Source organism: Eleutherodactylus coqui, chromosome 12 (assembly GCF_035609145.1).
Source record: "Eleutherodactylus coqui strain aEleCoq1 chromosome 12, aEleCoq1.hap1, whole genome shotgun sequence".
NCBI classification, from domain to species: Eukaryota; Metazoa; Chordata; class Amphibia; order Anura; family Eleutherodactylidae; genus Eleutherodactylus; species Eleutherodactylus coqui.
In genome coordinates, this window is record NC_089848.1 from 20,187,122 (window position 1) to 20,211,522 (window position 24,401).

Below are 24,401 nucleotides of genomic sequence, written 5' to 3' on the forward strand. Positions count from 1 at the left end.
GCCGCCATCATACCTTTGAAAGCCTTCGTTTCCACAACCCTATACGGCAGCATCTCCAGGCTGATAAATTTGGCTATGTGCACGTTTAACGCTTGAGCGTGCGGGTGCGTGGCGGTGTACTTGCGCTTGCGCTCCAACACTTGCGCTAGCGACGGCTGGACGGTGCGCTGACAGACATTGGTGGATGGGGCCGAGGACAGCGGAGGTGAGGTTGTGGGTGCAGGCCAGGAGACGGTAGTGCCTGTGTCCTGAGAGGGGGGTTGGATCTCAGTGGCAGGTTGGGGCACAGGGGGAGAGGCAGCGGTGCAAACCGGAGGCGGTGAACGGCCTTCGTCCCACCTTGTGGGGTGCTTGGCCATCATATGTCTGCGCATGCTGGTGGTGGTGAGGCTGGTGGTGGTGGCTCCCCGGCTGATCTTGGCGCGACATAGGTTGCACACCACTGTTCGTCGGTCGTCTGCACTCTCAGTGAAAAACTGCCAGACCTTTGAGCACCTCGGCCTCTGCAGGGTGGCATGGCGCGAGGGGCGCTTTGGGAAACAGTTGGTGGATTATTCGGTCTGGCCCTGCCTCTACCCCTGGCCACCGCACTGCCTCGTCCAACCTGCCCTGCTGCTGCCCTTGCCTCCCCCTCTGAAGACCTGTCCTCAGTAGGCGTAGCAAACCAGGTGGGGTCAGTCACCTCATCGTCCTGCTGCTCTTCCTCCGAATCCTCTGTGCGCTCCTCCCTCGGACTTACTACCCTTACTACTACCTCACTGATAGACAACTGTGTCTCATCGTCATCGTCCTCCTCACCCACTGAAAGCTCTTGAGACAATTGCCGGAAGTCCCCAGCCTCATCCCCCGGACCCCGGGAACTTTCCAAAGGTTGGGCATCGGTCACGACAAACTCCTCCAGTGGGAGAGGATTCGGAACCATTGCTGCCCATTCTGGGCAGGGGCCCGAGAACAGTTCCTGGGAGTCTGCCTGCTCCTCAGAATGTGTCATTGTAATGGAGTGAGGAGGCTGGGAGGAAGGAGGAGCAGCAGCCAGAGGATTCAGAGTTGCAGCAGTGGACGGCGCAGAAGTCTGGGTGGTCGATAGATTGCTGGATGCACTTTCTGCCATCCACGACAGGACCTGCTCACACTGCTCATTTTCTAATAAAGGTCTACCGTGTGGACCCTATAATTGTGAGATGAATGTGGGGACGCCAGAAACGTGCCTCTCTCCTAATCGCGCAGCAGTCGGCTGCGATACACCTGGATCAGGAGCTCAGCCTGTGCCCACACCCTGACTTGGGCCTCCATGTCCTCGGCCACGTCCTCTAGGCCTACCCCTACCCCTCAGCATGGTGTATTACCAGTAGTGCAGAAACAGAACGCTGTAATTAAATGTGCCGCTTATTGGCCTGTGGTTGGAGGCTGACTTCGCTTATGGAACGCACAGCAGAGCCAGGAAAGAATTTTGCGCAAGCCTGCTGTAACACTTAGCTGGCTGCGTATGAATTAGGACAACTACCACCAGCAGAGACCCAGTACACTGAGGACGGTCACAGGCAGCCCAAATAGATTTTTTTTCCCAAATGTTTTTGGAAAGGCCCACTGCCTTTATACACTATATATGTCTTCTGTCCCTGCCTCACCACTACTGGCCCTGGACAATGTAAAATTACTGCAGACTGTTTCACTGTGGACAGGAATACAGCGGTGATGTAACAGGCAATACAGAGCCAGGAAAGAATTTTGCGCAAGCCTGCTGTAACACTTAGCTGGCTGCGTATGAATTAGGACAACTACCCCCAGCAGAGACCCAGTACACTGAGGACGGTCACAGGCAGCCCAAATAGATTTTTTTTCCCAAAAGTTTTTGGAAAGGCCCACTGCCTATATACACTATATATGTCTTCTGTCCCAGCCTCACCACTACTGGCCCTGGACAATGTAAAATTACTGCAGACTGTTTCACTGTGGACAGGAATACAGCGGTGATGTAACAGGCAACACAGAGCCAGGAAAGAATTTTGCGCAAGCCTGCTGTAACACTTAGCTGGCTGCGTATGAATTAGGACAACTACTCCCAGCAGAGACCCAGTACACTGAGGACGGTCACAGGCAGCCCAAATAGATTTTTTTTCCCAAATGTTTTTGGAAAGGCCCACTGCCTATATACACTAAATATGTCTTCTGTCCCTGCCTCACCACTACTGGCCCTGGACAATGTAAAATTACTGCAGACTGTTTCACTGTGGACAGGAATACAGCGGTGATGTAACAGGCAACACAGAGGCAGGAAAGAATTTTGCGCAAGCCTGCTGTAACACTTAGCTGGCTGCGTATGAATTAGGACAACTACCCCCAGCAGAGACCCAGTACACTGAGGACGGTCACAGGCAGCCCAAATAGATTTTTTTTCCCAAATGTTTTTGGAAAGGCCCACTGCCTTTATACACTAAATATGTCTTCTGTCCCTGCCTCACCACTACTGGCCCTGGACAATGTAAAATTACTGCAGGACGCAATACTCTGCACGGCCGATATACAACAAGCGGCCTCCACACTACTGCACACGGTTAGATGTGGCCCTAAGAAGGACCATTGGGGTTCTTGAAGCCTAAAATAACTCCTAACACTCTCCCTATAGCAACTCCAGCAAGACAGCACTTTCCCTGAACTATGTCAGAATGCATCTGTGGCGAGCCGCGGGAGGGGCCGATTTATATACTCGGGTGACACCTGATCTCGCCAGCCACTCACTGCAGGGGGGTGGTATAGGGCTTGAACGTCGCAGGGGGAAGTTGTAATGCCTTCCCTGTCTTTCTATTGGCCAGAAAAGCGCGCTAACGTCTCAGAGATGAAAGTGAAAGTAACTCGAACATCGCGTGGTGCTCATTTCGAATAACGAGCATCTCGAACACGCTAATACTCGAATGAGTATCAAGCTCTGACGAGTACGTTCGCTCATCTCTATTCCCAAGTCAACCTGTCACCTCACTGCCAGATATCCCCAAGTCATACTGTCACCTCACAGCCATATATCCCCAAGTCATCCTGTCACCTCACAGCCATATATTCCTAAGTCATCCTGTCACCTCACAGCCAGATATGCCCAAGTCATCCTGTCACCTCACAGCCGTATATCCCCAAGTCATCCTGTCACCTCACAGCCAGATATCCCTAAGTCATCCTGTCACCTCACAGCCAGATATCCCAAAGTCATCCTGTCACCTCACAGCCGTATATCCCAAAGTCACCCTGTCACCTCAGCCGTATATCCCAAAGTCACCCTGTCACCTCACAGCCGTATATTCCCAAGTCATCCTGTCACCTCACTGCCAGATATCCCCAAGTCATACTGTCACCCCACAGCCATATATCCCCAAGTCATCCTGTCACCTCACAGCCAGATATCCCCAAGTCATCCTGTCACCTCACAGCTGTATATCCCCAAGTCATCCTGTCACCTCACAGCCGTATATCCCCAAGTCATCCTGTCCCCTCACAGCCATATATTCCCAAGTCATCCTGTCCCCTCACAGCCATATATTCCTCCAAGTCATCCTGTCCCCTCACAGCCATATATTCCTCCAAGTCATCCTGTCCCCTCACAGCCATATATCTTCAAGTCATCCTGTCACATCACAGCCATATATCCCCAAGTCATTCTGTCACCTCACAGCCATATATTCCCAAGTCATCCTGTCACCTCACAGCCATATATTCCCAAGTCATCCTGTCACCTCACAGCCATATATCCCCAAGTCATCTTGTCACCTCACTGTTGTTTAAGCAATCGGTGTATTTGCTTTACGACTGTGAAAAAACCTTTAAGTTGCATTATGTAAGAAGGAGAAACATTTAAATATTACATTGGGTGAAAATTACTACAGTGTTCACATCTTAGTTACCTTACTCCTACTCTCAGTTTATGTCCGATTCCTTCACTGCTAACTATTGTGCTGTATAGCACTGGCGTTACGACAATTACCATCATGCCATTTTTAGCTATTTACTCCATTGCAGACACAGCTATTTTGGAAATACTGGTGATAATTGCTGTGACAGCAGTTAATATCCCACTCACACCATTCAAGTCCCATCGGGCACATTGCATGCGCAGCAATTTCTCTTTGGTATTTTGAGCCAGATCAGTGACAGAACCTCAGACCGGAGGATTCAACGCAGATGTGAAACCGGCCTAATTCTGCTACTACAATACCAAGCTCCTATGGTGAGTTTATGCCTTATGATTGTGTTCACAGGATAGACAAATGACGGTTGGTAGTTGTCCTTCACTGCACCCAGTCAATCTTAATGCCATTTCTGACTATATTTCAGATGCCATTTGACAATAGTACTTTTAAAAATCAGCAAATAGAATTACTACTCAGAACTTTCTGTTACCTAGCAATTCATCTTAAATGTGGGAAATTCATATATACATATCTGTCCTCCCATGATTTGCCTTACTTATGACTTTATGGTTGACTCAAGGAGTAATAATTTACTTGACACCTACAAGTTCTCCCTTCTTATGGTTCTAGAAATGTTTTGGCTTCCTGACATCTCACATTTATTATGGCTAATTCTGGGCAACAGAAAAGGAAAACAATTAAAGTATATTTACAGGAGAAATGACAAATGAGTACATATAGAGAGGTCAATTATTCATTGGCTTCAGCTATGTCAGGATCATTTCTATATTTTCTGCCTGTCTTCTTGCTTGTCAAAATAAGCTGATTTACCATTTTTCGTCCAGTGAGGATGAGTGATGGGAAATAATTATGCTTGTAAAATGAATAGTGTTCTTTGGTTTGCACTGGCTGATTCCGAGTGGAGATTGAACAGGTCTATTTGTTCTTCACAGAACTTTGCAGACGTGCTCGCTGCTATAACGGGAGCTGCTATACTATTTCATTGCCCACTGCACCAGCACAAAACTTCCATTCGCAGGCTTGTTCTTGCAGCAATATGGTGCCCATCTTACATCATTTATAACTTTAGTTTGGATAAAGTTATCTATGATCCTTCACCCTTCCAAAGTTATATCGATGTGTAGTGTCCAAGGTCTGAGGAACTCCTGAGTTCCACTATTTTTGTGAAGAATTACCGATCCTGAAGTTTTTCAGCAGGCTCTACTGGTTCACTGAGACGCCATCATTTTTGAAAAAAATACAAATGGTTCAGCTATCTTTGGCAGTCCCATTGATGTGAATGGAACAGAGATGCAGCCTACATTTTGGAATACGACAAGGCTGTATTCTTAGGATTGATTGGGGTCCCAGCAGTTGCTGTTGTAGCTCGCTGTGGTGGGAATACCTCTTCAACCCCTTTGTAACGCACATATGGCTATAAGGGCTTTTTTACACTGGTGATCGCGATATCACCGTGAGAAAATCGTGTCAAAAATGGCAGTTTTGCTCTGCCAATTTTTGAGCATCAGCGATGCTTTTTCTTGTGAAAAATTGCCCATCGCTGCCGCCTGTGATTTTTTTACGCGAATGTCAATAGGAGTTTTTAATGTTGAAAACGCATCGCACGAAAATCACAAGTTCTTGCGTTGCGATGCGATAAAAGGGAGGCTCCTTAGGAAAACATGACCTAGGAAGAAAAAAAAAACGCAAAGCACAAAAACATCGGTCACGCTGCAATTTTTTTTTCACACCACATCGCAGAACTGAAAACATTGCAAATGGGAATGAAACCATTGAAAATCATTGGTTTTATAATTCTGTGACCTCACTCACTCTCGCGCTTGCGCAAAAATAGCTTGATTTTATCGCAAGTGTGAAAGCACCCTAAATGTCCTAACTGCACATACCCCGTACAGTTACACGTATATAGCTGTCCACTACATATCCTGTGGCTCAGGAGCCAAAACCACTCCATACAGGACAGAAATCAGTTGTCTCTGACAGCTGACACCCGCGAGCAACAGCCATGATCAGCTGTTAACTCTTTAAATGCTGCTGTCAGTTCAATATATTAAAAATAAAAAAAAACCTTTTCCAGTCATTACATCTAAAAATTAAAAATAAATAAAAAATGGTATCACTGCATCTGTAAAGGTCCATTTAAAAAAAGGCACACAAAAAAAAACCACATTATTAATCCATCATGGTTAACAGCATTAGAAAAAAACACACAGTGGCAGATGAGCGAGTACCAAAATGCTCCGGTTTTCGTTATTCAAGAGCTCTATTTGAGTAACGAACCCTATCGAAGTCAATAGAAGACTCGAGCATTTTTGTATTGGACCTGCCGGGTGCCGAGTCAGTCTCTCTCGCTCTCACTCTTCACCCCTCTCCCCACCAGACAGCCACATACTGCACACGCTAGCCCGTCACAGCAGGGAGTGGTCGAACAAGGCGTGGTACTCGCTCGAGTAAGGAGCACCATCGAATATGCTAATACTCGAATGAGCATCAAGCTCGGACGAGCATGTTCGCTCAACTCTAGTCATTCTATCTCCAAGAAAAATAAACTGAATAAAAAGCTAGTAAAAAAGTCTTTTATTGCCCAGAAAGGTACCAATACAAATAACAGATCGCTCCACAAAGAACAAACCCTTACAAAGGGTTTGTTCTTTGTTCTTAGAAAAATAAAAAAGTTATGAGTGTCCGAAAATGGCAATAGGAAACAATTTTTTATTTTAAAAAAAGTTTTTTTTTTAAAGTATTACTATTGTGAGGGATTAGCGTTTAGGATCGGTAGCAACCTGGGCATAAGCAGTCAGAGACAGTGACACATGGGATAAAGTCTTTAGTCCAGGCTTTGCCTGGGTTTATTTCCAAGCAAACAAAGCAAAATACAGGCCTTTACTTCAGGCCAACAGAAAGTAAGGCCTGCTCGTCTGAGCACTTACTATACATGAAGCGTCCCTGTCTACACACTGGTAACCAAATGGCTCCTGCATACAGCCAGCCAGGACTCTCAGACCTGCAAAGGTCTCAGCTCTCCTCTAGGCCCTGTAGGCCCAGGCTTTATAAGGCCTGGTACCAGCCTCACCTGATACGTGGGAGTGACCATCCCACCCTTCACTTTGGTCACTCCAGGAAAAGCCGGCCCGGATTATGCGGCTTGGAGCCACTTACTTGCTACAACGTGTTAGTAGCTTAATGCTATTAACACTATACTGCCGGCTTCCTCCACCGAGCCCAGGCTGCTCGGTGGCACGTATCTGTCCAAACGCTCCCCAAAGCAGCATAGGAGAGCATCCTAGGCGAAACATACCTGCCCTCCAGCACCTTGACGGTCACCGTCTCACACTATATTAAAAAAAATGATATCAATTTGGTATTGTTGTACTCATACTGACTCCCGGAATAAAGATCTCAATTCCACTGTACCATGAATGCTGTTAGACCCCCCCCCCCAAAAAAAAAAACAACAATGTTCAATTGTGAGTTTTTTCCCACTTAGCCCCACTCAGAAATGTTTTAAAATCTCCCAATACATTATATGATACGTTAAAAGATGACATTGAAATGTCCTTCAAATGCTCATGTAGATGTGTCACCTAAAAAATCAAAAAAGTTTAGATTCTTTTTAAAAGTGAGGATACCAGAACTGCAGAATGTGACCTAGACATAGGCGCATCAATGACCTTTTGTCATGAAAGGGTTAAGCATTGCACAGGATCCATTTGAATCAATGGTTTTGTGTGCGTAATGCAGGAAGGACACTGCAGGACCTCCACAGTGAAAGATCTTTGTAACCTCTCTACACTCTTGCCAAGAGACGATGATCCTGAAAGCAAACCCTCGATCTATCAACTCAAAATTCTGAACATGGAGTATGGAAATGAGTTTTCTAAACTGGAAAAGATCTGTAAGGAGGACCTCTCACACCCTTTGACAACTGGGACCATCTGCATACCTTTACAGTGGCATTCCTGCTGACTCCATCACCATTACTCTTCTAGTAGGGCCCCTATTCAATTTTCGATGAAACGTGAAGTCAGCCATTGACACTGGAAAGTACCCACTTGGCAGAAGACTAGTTTGGGGAGTCATAACAGGTTAACAGAGCGGCCTACAAGAAAAACCGCAATGGCACTAGAGTCAGTGGGATAAAGATATTCAGCCGGTCCTGCTCATCGGATGACTTGACAGGTCCTGTTTAAGTAAAATTGATGAGGATAATGGTAAACTGGTGATTATGACCTTTCCATGAGTGAGGAACATTGAGAACACTGTTGACTTATTGAACCCGGTGTTTGTCACCGATTTGACATTATAAATGGAGTTTAGTTCTATAAATGAGTTATATTAAGGTTAGAGATGAGCGAATATACTCGTTTCAAGTAATTACTCGATCAAGCACTGCGATTTTCGAGTACTTCCGTACTCGGGTGAAAAGATTCGGGGGGCGCCAGGGGAGGCGTGGCGGAACGGGGGGTAGCAGTGGGGAACAGGGGGGAGCCCTCTCTCTCTCCCTCTCCGCCCCCCACTCCCCGCTGAAACCCCCCACTCACCCACGGCGCCCCCCGAATCTTTTCGCCCGAGTACGGAAGTACTCGAAAATCGCGCCGCTCGGGCGAAAAAGGGGCGTGGCCGAGTAGGTTCGCTCATCTCTAATTAGGGTGCATCAACCAGACCACAAAGTAAAGCGAAATGATAAACTACTTAAAAAGACAAGATGCACATTTCCTTGCAGAGAAACAGCAAGCTTAGTCGATAAACCATAATGAGTTAAAAATCAAATGACTGCACAATGCAGCTGAATGTGTGGCATGATGGGAAATCTCATAATAAAGTTAAACCATGATGTGCCCAAAGAGGTTTTTGCTGATATATTTCTGGATTACAATGATAATCTTTTTCTGTAGCATACAATTTTGGATATAAATTTAATCACTTCACTCCCCGTACTAGACAGGATAGGCATATTTTATTTTGACTAACCCATTAACAATATGCCAGGCCAGCGGCTAGTGAGTTTATAAAATTCATAGTTAAATCTGTCACAATGAGAACTTCTGAATAGTCTGTCTAAATGATCAATCACAAGAAATGTTAGACCTGTGCCAGAAGAATAAAGAAAGGAGGTCATGATCAAAACCACATCTGTACTGAAAATACATTATGCCAGGATTTTACATAAGGTAATATGGAGCCCTCATATAAGGCGCTTCGAATAAACTTTGATTAAATAGGATTACCTTGCATCGATACAAGAGCTTATGTAGGTGTTAGTCAAGAGAACAAGGAATAAATGGAGATCACTGAAGTATCCCACAGAGGCCATTAAAGATAGGCCATCAATAGTTTAGAACTGGACAACCCCTTTAAGTATACAAATTGTAGATTTGAAGGTTAATAAAATAAGGGTCTCAGAGAAATAAATTTTACCAGGAACCTTTTTCTACAATAGAAGAATAGCAAGAGAAGCAATAAGCCAATAGTATTGAGTTTTCTTTTGTGAAATCATGGTTTCTCAAACTTTCTCTTCGAAGCGTTACCAGTAGAGATGAGCGAGCACCAAAAAGCTCGGGTGCTCCTTACTCGAGACGAACTTTTCGCGATGCTCGAGGGTTCGTTTCGAATAACGAACCCCATTGAAGTCAATGGGCGACCCAAGCATTTTTGTATATCGCCGATGCTCGCTAAGGTTTTCATTTGTGAAAATCTGCAAAACCCAAGAAAGTGATGGGAACGACACAGAAACGGATAGGGCAGGCGAGGGGCTACATGTTGGGCTGCATCTCAAGTTCCCAGGTCCCACTATTAAGCCACAATAGTGGCAAGAGTGCCCCCCCTCCCAACAATTTTTACTTCTGAAAAACTCTCATTAGCAAGGCATACCTTAGCTAAGCACCACACTACCTCCAACAAAGCACAATCACTGCCTGCATGACACTCCGCTGCCACTTCTCCTGGGTAACATGCTGCCCAACCCCCCCGCACGACCCAGTGTCCACAGCGCACACCCAAGTGTCCCTGCGCAGCCTTCAGCTGCACTCATGCCACACGCTGGCCTCATAGCCACACCACCCTCATGTCTATTTATAAGTGCGTCTGCCATGAGGAGGAACCGCAGGCACACACTGCAGAGGGTTGGCACGGCCAGGCAGCGACCCTCTTTAAAAGGGGCGGGGCGATAGCCCACAATGCTATACAGAAGCAATGAGAAATCCAATCCTGTGCCACCTCCATCAGGAGCTGCACACGTGGGCATAGCAATGGGGAACCTATGTGCCACACACTATTCATTCTGTCAAGGTGTCTGCATGCCCCAGTCAGACCAGGGTTTTATATAAATAGTCACAGGCAGGTACAACTCCGCAATGGGAATTCCGTGTGCATCCACAGCATGGGTGGCTCCCTGGAACCCACCGGCTGTACATAAATGTATCCCATTGCAGTGCCCTGGACAGCAGAGCTAACGTCAGATTAAATGCAGGTGGGCTTCGGCCCACACTGCATGCCCCAACCTGACCGGGGTTTTTAATTCATAGACACAGGCAGGTACAACTCCCTATTGTGAAGTCCCTGTGGACCGACAGCATGGGTGGGTGCCAGGAAGCCACCGGCGGCACATAAATATATCCCATTGCATTGCCCATCACAGCTGAGGTAATGTCATGCTTAATGCAGGTGGGCTTCGGCCCACACTGCATGCCCCAGTCAGACTGGGGTTCTTTAGAAGTGGACACATGCAGTTACAACTCCGTGTGGACCGACAGCATGGGTGGCTCCCTGGAACCCACCGGCGGTACATAAATATATCCCATTGCAGTGCCCAGCACAGCTGAGGTAACGTCAGCTTTAATGCAGGTGGGCAAAAAATTAATTGGATTACACTGTAGGCGAGGGCCCCAAAAAATTGGCGTACCAACAGTACTAATGTACCTCAGAAAAATTGCCCATGCCCAACCAAGAGGGCAGGTGAAACCCATTAATCGCTTTGGTTAATGTGGCTTAATTGGTAACTAGGCCTGGAGACAGCCCAGTTAAAATAAAAATTGGTTCAGGTGCAAGTTTCAACGCTTTAATGAGAATTGAAACGTATAAACATTGTTTACTAAAGTAATATGACTGAGCCTTGTGGGCCTAAGAAAAATTGCCCGTTCGGCGTGATTACGTGAGCTTTCAGGAGGAGGAGCAGGAGGAGGAGGATGAATATAATACACAGATTGATGAAGCTAAAAGGTCCCCGTTTTTGATGGTGATAGAGAATGATGCTTCCATCTGCAGGTGCAGCCTACGTATTGTTTGGGTACCGCTGCTGTCCGCTGGTGGAGAAGAGAAGTCTGGGGAAATCCAGGCTTTGTTCATCTTTATGAGTGTAAGCCTGTCTGCACTGTCGGTTGACAGGCGGGTACGCTTATCTGTGATGATTCCCCCAGCCGCACTAAACACCCTCTCTGACAAGACGCTAGCTGAAGGAAAAGCAAGCACCTCCAGGGCATACAGCGCGAGTTCAGGCCACGTGTCCAGCTTCGACACCCAGTAGTTATAAGGGGCAGAGGCGTCACGGAGGATGGTCGTGCGATCGGCTACGTACTCCCTCACCATCCTTTTACAGTGATCCCGCCGACTCAGCCTTGACTGGGGAGCGGTGACACAGTCTTGCTGGGGAGCCAGAAAGCTGGCAAAGGCATTGGAGAGTGTTCCCCTGCCTGCGCTGAACATGCTGCCTGATCTCCGCGCCTCCCCTGCTACCTGGCCCTCGGAACTGCGCCTTCTGCCACTAGCGCTGTCGGATGGGAATTTTACCATCAACTTGTCCGCCAGGGTCCTGTGGTATAGCATCACTCTCGAACCCCTTTCCTCTTCGGGTATCAGAGTGGAAAGATTCTCCTTATACCGTGGGTCAAGCAGTGTGTACACCCAGTAATCCGTAGTGGCCAGAATGTGTGTAACGCGAGGGTCACGAGAAAGGCATCCTAACATGAAGTCCGCCATGTGTGCCAGGGTACCTGTATGTAACACATGGCTGTCCTCACTAGGAAGATCACTTTCAGGATCCTCCTCCTCCCCAGGCCATACACGCTAAAAGGATGACGGGCAAGCAGCATGGGTACCCTCAACAGTGGGCCAAGCTGTCTCTTCCCCTTCCTCCTCATGCTCCTCCCCCTCCTCCTCCTCAACGCGCTGAGATATAGACATAAGGGTGCTCTGACTATCCAGCGACATACTGTCTTCCCCCGCCTCCGTTTCCGAGCGCAAAGCGTCTGCCTTTATGCTTTGCAGGGAACTTCTCAAGAGGCATAGCAGAGGAATGGTGACGCTAATGATTGCAGCATCGCCGCTCACCATCTGGGTAGACTCCTCAAAGTTTCCAAGGACCTGGCAGATGTCTGCCAACCAGGCCCACTCTTCTGTAAAGAATTGAGGAGGCTGACTCCCACTACACTGCCCATGTTGGAGTTGGTATTCCACTATAGCTCTACGCTGCTCATAGAGCCGGGCCAACATGTGGAGCGTAGAGTTCCACCATGTGGGCACGTCGCACAGCAGTCGGTGCACTGGCAGATTAAACCGATGTTGCAGGGTCCGCAGGGTGGCAGCGTCTGTCTTGGTCTTGCGGAAATGTGCGCTGAGCCGACGCACCTTTCCGAGCAGGTCTGACAAGCGTGGGTAGCTTTTCAGAAAGCGCTGAACCACCAAATTAAAGACGTGGGCCAGGCATGGCACGTGCGTGAGGCTGCCGAGCTGCAGAGCCGCCACCAGGTTACGGCCATTCTCAAACACGACCATGCCCGGTTGGAGGCTGAGTGGTGAAAGCCAGCGGTCGGTCTGCTCTGTCAGACCCTGCAACATCGACTGGTGGCAACGTGCTGCTGCTGAAACATCTTGATTGTGAGACAGAGGTTGCGTAGGAGGAGGAGGGTGGTTTAGTGGAGGAAGCATACACCGCCGCAGATACCAGCACCGAGTTGGGGCCCGCAATTCTGGGGGTGGGTAGGACGTGAGTCGTCCCAGGCTCTGACTCGGTCCCAGCCTCCACTAAATTCACCCAATATGCCGTCAGGGAGATATAGTGGCCCTACCCGCCTGTGCTTGTCCACGTGTTCGTTGTTAAGTGGACCTTGGCAGTAACCGCGTTGGTGAGGGCGCGTAGAATGTTGCGGGAGACGTGGTTGTGCAGGACTGGGACGGCACATCGGGAAAAGTAGTGGCGACTGGGAACCGAGTAGCGCGGGGCCGCCGCCGCCATCATGTTTTGAAAGCCTCCGTTTCCACAAGTCTATACGGCAGCATCTCCAGGCTGATCAATTTGGCTATGTGCACGTTTAACGCTTGAGTGTACGGGTGCGTGGCGGCGTACTTGCGCTTGCGCTCAAACAGTTGTGCTAGCGACGGCTGGACGCTGCGCTGAGAGATATTGCTGGATGGGGCCGAGGACAGCGGAGGTGAGGTTGTGGGTGCAGGCCGGGAGACGGTCGTGCCTGTGTCCTGAGAGGGGGGTTGGATCTCAGTGGCAGGTTGGGGCACAGGGGGAGAGGCAGTGGTGCAAACCGGAGGCGGTGAACGGCCTGCTAGGCCATCATATGCCTGCGCATGCTGGTGGTGGCTCCCCGGCTGATCTTCGCGCGACAAACCTTGCACACCACAGTTCGTCGGTCGTCTGCACTCTCAGTGAAAAACTGCCAGACCTTTGAGCACCTCGGCCTCGGCAGGGTGCATGACGCGAGGGGGCGCTTTGGGAAACAGTTGGTGGAGTATTCGGTCTGGCCCTGCCTCTACCCCTGGCCACCGCACTGCCTCTTCCAACCTGCCCTGCTGCTGCCCTTGCCTCCCCCTCTGAAGACCTGTCCTCAGTAGGCTTAGCAAACCAGGTGGGGTCAGTCACCTCATCGTCCAGCTGCTCTTCCTCCGAATCCTCTGTGCGCTCCTCTCTCGGACTTACTGCCCTTACTACTACCTCACTGATAGACAACTGTGTCTCATCGTCATCGTCCTCCTCACCCACTGAAAGCTCTTGAGACAGTTGCCGGAAGTCCCCAGCCTCATCCCCCGGAACTTTCCAAAGGTTGGTCATCAGTCACGACAAACTCCTCCGGTGGGAGAGGAACCATTGCTGCCCATTCTGGGCAGGGGCCCGAGAACAGTTCCTGGGAGTCTGCCTGCTCCTCAGAATGTGTCATTGTAATGGAGTGAGGAGGCTGGAGGAGCAGCAGCCAGAGGATTCAGAGTTACAGCAGTGGACGGCGTAGAAGTCTGGGTGTTCGATAGATTGCTGGATGCACCTTCTGCTATCCACGACAGGACCTGCTCACACTGCTCATTTTCTAATAAAGGTCTACTGCGTGGACCCATTAATTGTGAGATGAATCTGGGGACCCCAGAAACTTGCCTCTCTCCTAATCCCGCAGCAGTCGGCTGCGATACACCTGGATCAGGAGCTCGGCCTGTGCCCACACCCTGACTTGGGCCTCCGCGTCCTCACCCGCGTCCTCTAGGCCTACCCCTACCCCTCAGCATGGTGTATTACGAGTAGAGCAGAAACAGAACGCTGTAATTAAATGTGCCGCTTATTGGCCTGTGGTTGGAGGCTGACTTCGCTTACGGAACGCACAGCAGAGCCAGGAAACAATTTTGCGCACGCCTGTAGTGAGACGAAGGTGCGTAGGACTGAGCTAGTGGAATTCACAGCGCAGAAGCAGTCAAGTCGCCAAAGGGCAGTGGTACACCTTAAATATTTGGCTTCCCTTTTTTTAAATGGTGAGCTGAAACAGCAGACAGATACTGTATGCAGCGTATATTATGTTTACTGTTTCCCTCTGGCGCTATCACGGTGGTGATGTAACGGAGACAGCAGAGCCAGGAAACAATTTTGCGCACGCCTGTAGAGAGACGTAGATGCGTATCACTCAGCTAGTGAAATTCACAGCGCAGAAGCAGTCAAGTTGCCAAAGGGCAGTGGTACGCCTTAAGTATTTGGCTTCCCTTTTTTTAAATGGTGAGCTGAAACAGCAGACAGATACTGTATGCAGCGTATATTATGTTTACTGTTTCCCTCTGGCGCTATCACGGCGGTGATGTAACGGGCACAGCAGAGCCAGGAAACAATTTTGCGCAAGCCTGCTGTAACGCTTAGCTGCGTATTAATTAGGACTACTACCCCCAGCAGACACGCAGTACACTGAAGACGGTCACAGGCAGCCCAAATATAGTATTTTTCCCCAATTTTTTTGAAAAAGCCCATTGCCTATATAGACAGTATATCTCTTTCACCTGTCCCACTGTCCCTGCCTCACCAGTACTGCCCCTATACTGAGTAAAATGACTGCAGACTGAGGACGCAATGGTCTGCACGCCCGATATACAAAAAAAAAATAATTGTGCAACACTGCTAAAAGTAGCCTCAACAGTACTGCACATGATCAGATGTGGCCCTAAGAAGGACCGTTGGGGTTCTTCAAGCCTAAAATAACACCTAACGCTCTCTCTATAGCAGCAGCAGCATCAGCAGCACTTTCCCTGATCTCTGTCAGAATGCATGTGTGGCGAGCCGTGGGCGGGGCAGATTTTAATACTCGAGTGACACCTGATCTCCCCAGCCACTCACTGCAGGGGGGTGGTATAGGGCTGGAACGTCACAGGAGGAAGTTGTAATGCCTTCCATGTCTTTCTATTGGCCAGAAAAGTGCGCTAATGTCTCAGAGATGAAAGTGAAAGTAACTCGAACATCGTGTCGTGCTCATCTCGAGTAACGAGCAACTCGAACGAGTATCAAGCTCAGACGAGTACGCTCGCTCATCTCTAGTTAACAGTCATATAATGCAGTTGATGGCCATGCTGAAAGATGGCCATTCAGATCTGGTGTGAATAGCCTGCCATGACAAATTTCCATAGTGGTAACCACAGTGCTTTATTACAAACCACAGAATCTCTATCCCCAACACAGAACAACCAGGTAAAGTCATGGCGCTCTTGTCATAGTCACTATGCCCCCAGTAAGTACAGTACTTACCTTCTTCATGCACCTTTCTGACAAAATTCCCAAAAGAAAGTCTATCCAGATGCACAAATAAATGTATAAAAAAGAACAGCACCCCCCAAGTTTGAAGAAGACAAGTGTACAGGAACAGACTCATCTGGTGCAGCAGGGTTGCACCACAACACCTGACAGCCTGGATAGCCTTCTGCATATCACCTCAGTGGGTGGCAGATGATCATTGTCCATTATGGACATCCAATGTGGAGAGCCCCAAGTGCAGTTGTACATCCCTTTTTTATACTTGTTTTATCTATTTAATTTATTTTAACTTATTTTATTCGTTATTAATATTTTATTGTCTTTTTATTGGTTTAATCTCCAATAAACAAGTTGTTAGTTGCGGAGACTTCAAACCATTGTATTTGGATACTGCCTTTCTTGACACAGGGAGTTGACAGAGTTTCCCCTGGTCAAGTAAGTTACTATTTAGTCTTACTCAAGGATTTTCTTCGAGAAATTTGTGCCTTTCTTTGTTCCTTCATCCGGCTTCTGTGCAGAAATTGGGACTTTATTTTTATCCAGACTGGACATCAAGAACTGAAGAACACCTCACAGTTGGAGAAGCATCGGCATAAATACAAAACTCACACACCTCTCTCATAGACTGATTTCTAATTTTGTTTTATTAAACTTTCTACAAGTCAAAATAAATAGGGGCATATTTATAAAAAGTTTTTACGCCAGCTTCTTGTGCAAAAAAGTGCAAAATTTGGTGGGCAGGGCTTGTTGAAGGGGGCGTGGCTGCCACACACCAACAGATTTATGTATAATTTATACCAGAAACAAGTGGAAATTATACCAGAAATGTAGACCAGGTGGGACAAGGAGCATGGAGGTGTATATTCATGTGCGCTCAGGAAAACTTCAAATACCAGGCTTAGTAACTTTCCTCCTACATCTTTTGGGTGGCAAAATTAGGAAAATTACCAAAAGATGGCATTCCTTTAAACAGGACTGTCATGTCCTCATGTAAGTGTGGCTGGCTGCATAGCTTTTGCATCCGAGGTCCCATTGACTCCAACAATGTTATTAATAGCAATACTAGGATGAGATATCTATTCAGCCACTACAGGATACCAATTAGCTTAGAGACGTCATGCTGTAATTCCAAATGATGACATGAAACCAATTACAAACCTCTTGATAAATAAAAAAAGAGCCTCCAAAAATATATATCTTTTCTAGGTCTTCAAAACAGAAGTGTAACTTCTATCCAGCGGCATCTTGACAACACGCTGCTCTTCACACCGGCACTATGCTCCCAGCTGACCAGACACTTTTATTCCAGGGGCTCATTAACATCGAGATAGTATCTTTCTAGATACCTGGTGTCCGCTCAGCATTTCTCTTGACACCTTGCAGTGCAAAGCGTGAAAGAAAACCAGAACACCGTATAATGGTTTGAAAAAACAGAAAAAAGAAAACAAAAAGGCTAAAATCTGAGGGAAAAAAAAACGAGTCTTGCCTACAATTATGTCAAAATTAAGGCAAATGAATTGATTATTTAGGAGTAAAATATTTTAAAATATTTAGAATGATTCTCAACATTTCAAATAATTTTTAATCAATAATTTAAAATTGTTATTTTAAATATTACAGTGTGTAAAAAGAAAAAATTTAATTAAACGACACTGCACCAACATAAGGTGGAGCAGGGAATGAAAACAGTAGGACAATAAAGCCCCATGTGATTATACAACTTTTATTACAGAACTTTATATTTACTTCTCAGTAAAAATCTTGCATATTTAAGTGAGTCCTGATGGCCAACAGGGCATATGGCTACCATACCAGGAGCCGCCCTCTGGGAGTCCGGATGGAGGGCCACCAAGAACCAGCAGCTGTTGCTTCGGTGGATGTGGCTTGTCTATTTATTACATGGATAGAAACATATTTGCGTTGTAATACTACATTATCACTGCTGGAGAAATGTATTGCAGGCTGCATAGCAATCAGTTGGTTATTGTGGTGAGACAATTCCTTTAAAGGAAATGTATCACCTATATTTTTTACTAATGAAAACCAGGTAGTAAAACATTTTCCATTTTTCTAATTTGTTTTTATTTTCTGTTTATATATTTTTTAAAATTCTATTGGCTGTATCTTGCATTTGCTGCAAAGATATGCTTTACTGCAGCTCTTAGATATGATTTACAGGAGAAATTTATACAATGGACATAAGAGGGCATGGCATACTATGCAACACGTGTAGAGGTCATTGTATAAGGAATGTAGTAGATAAGCGGTGACTATCACCCATTCTGAATGGTGGATTCAGTTTACCTATATAGAGATGTCATCTTTCATTGAAATTCTGTCTGTGATGACATTGAGAGGACTGCTGAAAAGTTTTCTCTACAGAACAGGAAGTGTCTTATTATTAGGTCTCATGTCCATGGAATGCACAGATTCAGCATGGGGAATCCAACACTCTGGCTGTGGCCGGAGACCCTGCGTACCTGTCTGTGTCTTCTCTTTTCTGTATTGCAGATGTGTGCGGATGTGCCAGCCATGTTTCGGCGCACATGCACAGTACAGTTTTTTTGTGTGACTCTCCTGCTCTTCCCGTGGAATCTGCGACTGTCTGCCATGTCAATCGCGGACGCGCTGTGGGTCGGACGGCATTCATTGACTTCAATGGAAGCTGTCCATACGGAATCCACAGAAAAATGGAGCGAAGCATGCTGCAATTTTTCACCCATGAGCGGCAACCGCAATTGGTTTTCACTCGTGTGCAGGAAAAATCAGTTTTCTATAGCATACTATCCAGGGTTACTGCTGCAGAATCTGGAGGTGGTCACCGACTCCGGATTCTGCAGCAAAAATCCGCTTGTGTGCATGAGGCCTTAGACTTAATGGTCAGTATGAAAAATGCTGAATTTTAGTTTTTTTTTGTTTTTTTTAAACTTCTTAAAATGCAGATCATGTGATTGAGAATGGAAAAAAAATATTTAAGAAATATGTTTAACATAAAAACTTTATTTATACAATAGGTCCTTTTCTAATGATACATTCAGTTTAAGGGCTCATTCACACAACCGTATGCATAAAACGGCGAGTGGATGACCAGCTTGTGAGACCTATCCATCGCCATATATGGCAGCAAGTGCAGTATATCGTTGCCCATATGCAATGTATTATGTATGGACAGCATTGCATACTCTACCCATAGACGAGTATAGGGCTGTCCCTGCGTGATATGCGGTGAAATAGAGCATGCTGCCATCTTTTTCTGACATTGAGTCACACAGGTTTATAACCAAACTAATATACAATAACACACTCAGGACCAGCAACGTGTTGGAACAGCAGCTCAACTTTACTAAAGATGATGAACATCAGTGTTGAAACTCGGAATGTTCTAGATCACGTGATTCTAGACTCAACTTCTCTTCGGGAATATAGGTTCTAGATTACAGATTTACTGAGTCCCTTGGAAGATTTCTTGCTATTAATGTGAATATTATCATTCTCAATAAGAAAAACACAACATTTAGCAGGAACTTTTTGTTCTCCTAACACACACAGTACCAAACGTTCTTTTTCACCTAATGAGTAACAAATGGAATATCAAAGGACACATGAGCAGCCTAAGTGCTGCTTTTATGTGTTCATGCGTATGTTTACATTATATACAGCCACTATACAGTATGTATTTACGGGCGACACAATAAACAATGTGACTACAATGTTCTCCCAGGAAAATGTTCTGTTTGTGGAAAACTACTTTTGAGCTGTAAAGTACATTTGAAATAATGTCTCAATTGAAATGATAATCACAGTTTATCACAGTTCTTGTAAAAGAACATAACAGGCGACCTAACAAAAGTTTGCTTAATAGTATTGTTATGCTCTGTAAAGTGCCGACAGAGATTGAAGAAAAAAGACATTTAGCCCTGGTTGCTAAAATGTTAAAACTGATTTTATTTTATTCTTCACATCTATACTATGGCTTCCATTCAAAATGGACACCATAAGGATTTTCCTGATCTTTTGTCATGAATGATGGACAACTGACCCCACTAACCTATAATTAGTGTTCAGCATGATTGTCCGGGCAATAAAACCAGGCTGATTTTTGTGACATCGGATCGGATCATCCCAATCCGATCTTTAGCAAAAAAAAACAACAAAATATTGTCTCTCTGCTTGGAGCACAAAAGAAGGGTGTGTTGGCTTAGCACTGCTGCCTTGCGGTGCTGGAATTCTAGGTTTGAATCTTATCTTGATGGGGATTTAAACCTGAGAACCCATCACTACAAGGTAACAGTGCTAACCACTGGGCCACTACCACCTCCACTGTTGTTCAAGGAAGCTAAGTTAGAAAACCTAAATTTTACTTGCATTGATTTTCATAGAATCCTAGAATAGTAGAGTTGTACGGGACCTCCAGGGTCATTGGGTCCAACCCCCTGATTAATGCAGGATCACTAAATCATCCCAGAGAGATATTTGTCCAGCCTTTGTTTGAACACTTCCATTGAAGGAGAACTCGCCACCTCCCATTTTGATGGAGCTTGAAATCTGGAGTCCAAATTTACAATTATTTTTTAAAATTGGGTTAATAACTGTCCAACCTGACTTATAATAAGTGCTTTGAAGTTACCTTTGTTTTGATAGTTATAATAATGCTGCTTGCTGCTCTATTTTTGCGATCAAAAATGACAAAAAAACTTTACGGTCAAAAAATTAGTCTAATTATCGATTTTGGTTGTCATTGAAAAAAAAATCTCGAAATACAATGGAACATCTTTGAGGCAACCATCTAAAAATGGTGTTCTAGAGGGTGGTCTTCTCAAAGCAGATGGCCAGCATGCATAGTATATAAATATCTGAAAATTTGTAAAGGGAAATCTAATTTGGGTAAAAGGGAGAGGTTTCATTTGATTTTGTATTATTCAAATTGATTTACAAACCTAGAAAACTGTTAGAAGTACATCAATGTGCTAAGTAGCATCCTGTCACACCACTATGGAAAGAAGGGCTAACAACAAAAAAAACACTCCCTCTTTTCCAATCTACTTCTCCCTATATCCAACAAAGCCGACTGCATAATCAAGTATTCCCCAAAGAGTAACGAAGAGGATGACATGTTATAGCACGGCAACACATTTGTAGGAGCAGGCAAGAAGACCCTACAAGCGGTGAGTAAGCGAAGGTGGGTGGTGGATAAAACTGGTTCATCTCAGGGAAAAGTTGTATTTTATCCAGCAGTCCATCTGGAACTAAAATGCAAAATTCCATTGGCCCAAAGTTTTGTAAATACTAAAAATATCACCTTATTGCAGCAATGCTGGTTATCAATAATAGATTAAGCTTCAGGTTCAGTATTTCATACAGAGGAAAGGCAGTGAAAAGAATTGACATGTTTTATAGTACTGCTGTTTTCTAATGGGGAGGCAACATTTACACCCCGTATGACAAATTCCTCTCATTGGGTAGCACACTGAGCTTTCTTTAAACATAGTATAATTGATTCATATGAGAGCGGCAGGTGGCATAAAAGTGGGAGTGATGAAAAATGCAAGAAGGACAGAGCAAATGGGAACAAGCTGTGCCTATGATCTGCCGTGCTTTTTATACATGGTAAATAACAATTATCACTATCAAGCCACATGTAGTCATTGGAGGTCTTAGAAAGTATAAATACAATGTTTTCACTAAGAGTTTGGAAAACTTAAAGAAGAGCAGCACATCGGAACTTGGCCGTTAACCATTAAGTCATTAAGAAAAATGAATTCAAACATATTTATCAGAAAAGGACACAAAGGACTCCAACAATAATTAATGCAGTTTTCTCACACATTTATGATATATCCACACAGAGGATTGCCAAGTTACATTATAGACTAGAAAACCAGGGACTCCCAGTCTCTGTATGGATGTCTGAGATGGGAAAAATGGAATATACGGCTCAACGCATTTTAAAGGCATATTCCTTGATGCATGGGGGTCCCACTGTTTGTTGGGACCCCCATTGATCACAAGAATGGGAGTACTATGTCCACTTTATCTCCTCATTGCACTTTACTTGTGTTCTCTTCGACAGTTTCACAGAATTGACTATAGTGGCGGAGTACATGCTTGGCTGCCTCTTTATTCAGGATTAAGGTATATTTTATGCTTAATTATATTTTATCTAGGAGTTATTGATTTTAAATATAAGATTTGAGTACTCACAAAGATTCCATTTCAGACCAGTTGTAGTTACACAATTGCAAGGTGATCCCATGGGGATAAGGCCACACCAATGCCCTTCTTGTCCTGTTGCCACGTGTAACTTGTGTTTACCCTGGGGAAGTTATAAGAATAAAGAGATTACATAAAATAGTTAAGTGTAAATGCTTTTTACAAAATGTTACTTTCCTCAAATCACAATTCTGCTTTCTAAAAATTCATATATACCGTGTTTTCACCAAAATAAGACCCTGTCTTATATTAATTTTTGCCCCAAAAGAGGTTCTAGGTCTTATTTTCTGGGAATGTCTTATTATACTTACCTAGCAGACTTGGCACAGGTCCCTCCCGCTGCTCTCCAGAGATCGAACGCACTTCTTGCTGTCCTTGGCCACCCACAGAAGATCACCTCCTGGTTATGGGATTCATAAATCTCACCTTCAGGAAGCGATGGCTCTGATTGTCTGAGCAGCGCTCGAGAACCAATCAATGCAGCACTCAATGAACCAAAGCGATGGCTGTGATTGGTTCATCGAGCACTGTATTGCTTCGTTGAGCAGCAGTCAAAGAACTAATCACAGCCATCGCATTGTGAAGATGTAATTTATGAATTGGCTGAGCTGCAGCATTGATTGGCCAATTCATAAATCCCACCTCCACAACCCGATGGCTGTGATTGGTTTTTCGACTGCTGCTCAGCCATTCAATGCAGTGTTCGATAAACCAATCACAGCCATTGCATTGGTTCATCAAGCACTGCATTGATTGGCTAAGCAGCACTTGAGAACTAGTCAGAGCCATTGCTTTCTGGTGGAGGTGGGATTTATGAATCCCTTAACCAGGAAGTGATCTTCTGTGGGCAGCCAAGGACTTCAAGAAGCGCGTCAGAGAGCAGTGGGAGGGACCTGGACTGAGCCTACTAGGTAATGGATTCCTTTTTTTGTTCTAATGTAATGCAGCAAGGGCTTATATTTCAAGCCTTCCTGAAAATCCCAAAAACTCAGGGTAGGTCTTATTTTCAGGTAAACAGGGTATATGCATATATATACATATAGGGTGGACAAAAATCTGGAAATGCAGTAAGAAATGCTTGGGACTTTAATTATTAGTACTGAGTTGCCCTTTTGACCCCTGGTTTGCTGAAAGCTTTCCCACCAAATTTGTGTTTACTTCACCTCTTGCCCTGCTCTGGGTGGTTTTGGGAGGCAGCTTGTAACAGCAGCTGAGTGGCTCAAACCCCAGACCAATGGAACTTTGTTGCTCAGGCAGATGTTCACATTTGCCCGGCAGCATCTGTGTCATATTACCTCCACATGCCTTCTTGAAATATGATTTATAATCTCATGTAATTTAAGGTATGCATCTCACACGGTGTTTACATGGTTTGTCCACCCCCTGTATGTGTGTATATTCAGTGAATGTGTCCTTCCTCTTTGATTCATCATTAAGTATCATAACACTAAAGTGATAATTTCTCACCCAGATTATTCCAACATCTTAATTGTTGTCTTTCCCAAACTAAATTGTTTCTTCCACTGAAGTAATCTGCTATATTAACCCAAGAGTTGTTGAACAGGCGGCCAGGACACATAAAGGAGAGCAAGCCAAAAGTATCTCTTAGAGTAGTGGTGGCCAAACAGTACATTGTGATCTACCTGTTGATGTCACTATAGGGATCAGTAGATTCTATTATTAAGCAACTAGTTCTGTTGCTGACCTACAAAATAGTGGGGAAATTACACACTCAGGTTTGTACTTAAAGGGGTTGTCTCACGAAAGCAAGTGGGGTTAAGCACTTCTGTATGGCCATATTAATGCACTTTGTAATATACATCATGCATTAAATATGAGCCATACAGAAGTTATTCACTTACCTTCCCTGCGCTGGCATCCCCACCTCCATGGCTCCGTCTAATTTCAGCGTCTAATCTCCCGATTAGACGCGCTTGCGCAGAGGGGTCTTCTCCCATCTGTTCGGTCCGGCACGAGCGGCATTCTGGCCCCGCCCCTTCTCAGCGTCATCGCGTAGCTCCGCCCCTGTCACGTGTGCCGATTCCAGCCAATCAAGAGGCTGGAATCGGCACACGTGACGGGGGCAGAGCTACGCGTTGACGCGTAGAAGGGGGCGGACCCAGAATGCCGCTTGTGCCGGACCGAACAGATGGGAGAAGACCCCTCTGCGCAAGCGCGTCTAATCGGGAGAGGTGGGGATGCCAGCGCAGGGAAGGTAAGTGAATAACTTCTGTATGGCTCATTTTTAATGCACGATGTATATTACAAAGTGCATTAAT

General features: G+C 45.6%; 1 protein-coding gene and 1 long non-coding RNA gene across 6 annotated transcripts in view; one reads left to right on the forward strand and one right to left on the reverse strand.

The window, feature by feature from the left end:
• The window catches only part of TPK1 (thiamin pyrophosphokinase 1), a 585,523-nt gene that overhangs the window by 157,946 nt on the left and 403,176 nt on the right, over positions 1–24,401 (reverse strand). For all 4 annotated transcript variants that reach the window (XM_066585416.1, XM_066585418.1, XM_066585413.1 and 1 more), the window contains one exon: positions 22,114–22,225. In XM_066585416.1, coding sequence (XP_066441513.1) covers positions 22,114–22,225 — 112 coding nt within the window. The remainder of the gene's footprint in view (positions 1–22,113; positions 22,226–24,401) is intronic.
• LOC136587011 (uncharacterized) overlaps positions 1–24,401 on the forward strand; it is a 162,939-nt gene that overhangs the window by 122,261 nt on the left and 16,277 nt on the right. For both annotated transcript variants that reach the window (XR_010787406.1, XR_010787407.1), the window contains 2 exons: positions 20,977–21,077; positions 21,983–22,044. This is a non-coding gene — a long non-coding RNA (uncharacterized lncRNA). The remainder of the gene's footprint in view (positions 1–20,976; positions 21,078–21,982; positions 22,045–24,401) is intronic.